At 41.6% G+C, this 1311-nt stretch overlaps 1 protein-coding gene across 1 annotated transcript in view; it reads right to left on the reverse strand.

Annotated features, from left to right (window-relative positions):
• LOC101857153 (ATP-binding cassette sub-family A member 2) overlaps nucleotides 1-1311 on the reverse strand; it is a gene marked incomplete in the record, with an annotated part of 66441 nt that overhangs the window by 34734 nt on the left and 30396 nt on the right. Inside the window, 1 exon segment of the mRNA XM_013079980.2 lies at nucleotides 1072-1185. Within this exon segment, the coding sequence (XP_012935434.1) occupies nucleotides 1072-1185 (114 nt within the window).

Here is a 1311-nt window from a genome sequence, read left to right on the forward strand (position 1 = left end):
ATAAAATGAGGAAAGAGAGGAATGTGAGGGAGTACGGAATGAGGAAAGACAGGAATGTGAGGGAGTATGGAATGAGGAAAGAGAGGAATGTGAGGGAGTATGAAACGAGGAAAGAGGGGAATGTGAGGGAGTATGGAATGAGGAAAGAGAGGAATGTGAGGGAGTATGAAATGAGGAAAGAGAGGAAAGTGAGGGAGTATGAAATGAGGAAAGAAGGAATGAGGAAAAACTATGAAATGAGAAAAGAGGAATGTGAGGGAGTATGACAGGAGGAAAGAAAGGAATGTGATAGAGTATGAAACGAGGAAAGAGGGGAAGGAGAGGGAGTATGAAATGAGGAAAGAGGGGAAGGTGAGGAAGCATGAAATGAGAAATGATGGGAAGGTTTCTTTACTAGACGAACGCTTCCCTCCATACAACATCAACAACGGTTGGGCACCCTTCTCATGGGCTATCAATCAAGCACGTACAGACAGCCTGATCTGAACTTGTCCAATATTTATTTGGCAGGACAGTTTCATAAGAACGGCATTCAGTAAAGGCAAACATTTTGCTACTCTAGAATTACAAAGTTCTATCTGCTAAGTACCTAGTTTTGAGAAATGAGACGTGAAAAATTTTGTGTTCCACAACATGTCAAACTTTTTCGAATGCAATTCTTTAAATACCTTGATAAACATTGAAACATAAAACCATTAAACCACAGATGCCATCGCAGTTGAATTAGAGTTGTGTTTGAGTGAGGGAAAACGCGTCAACACATTAACCTTTATTTTGTTCAGGGAACAGTAAGACAGACAGAGAGAAGCAACAAAGGGAAAGAGAAGAATCAGAAGGAGATTCATTTGTTTTATGTCTTAGTAAGAGTTTTCTGGCACTTGCAAGGTTATATAAGGTCATATAAGTGCCAAAGATTAGAGCTGCTACAAGAGGGTGAAAAGCACACACAAAACGGAGAAGGGATAAGGGCGACGGATATTTGAAAGGAAAGAAGGAGCAAACCACACCAGAGAACCAACCAACCACCCACAAAGAAGCATCCTGAGACAGCCTCCAACCACCCCGACTTACCTCTTTAAGTCTCTGTTCCTTCTCATAGACGATGCTCTGTACCAACATAGCCACAGAGTAGACCCAGGAGAAGGTGAGACACAGTGGCATGACGTGCTCTATCATGAACATAAACCTGGGGAAGTGGGGAGGTGGGTTGTTTAGTTTTAGTAAGAGTTTTACGACACTTGCAACACAATGAGGTCAGATAAGTGCTAAAGATTAGAGGTGCTACAAGAGAGTAACAAACATCAAAAAGAA

This window comes from Aplysia californica, unplaced genomic scaffold, assembly GCF_000002075.1.
Source record: "Aplysia californica isolate F4 #8 unplaced genomic scaffold, AplCal3.0 scaffold00001, whole genome shotgun sequence".
Lineage (NCBI taxonomy): Eukaryota > Metazoa > Mollusca > Gastropoda > Aplysiida > Aplysiidae > Aplysia > Aplysia californica.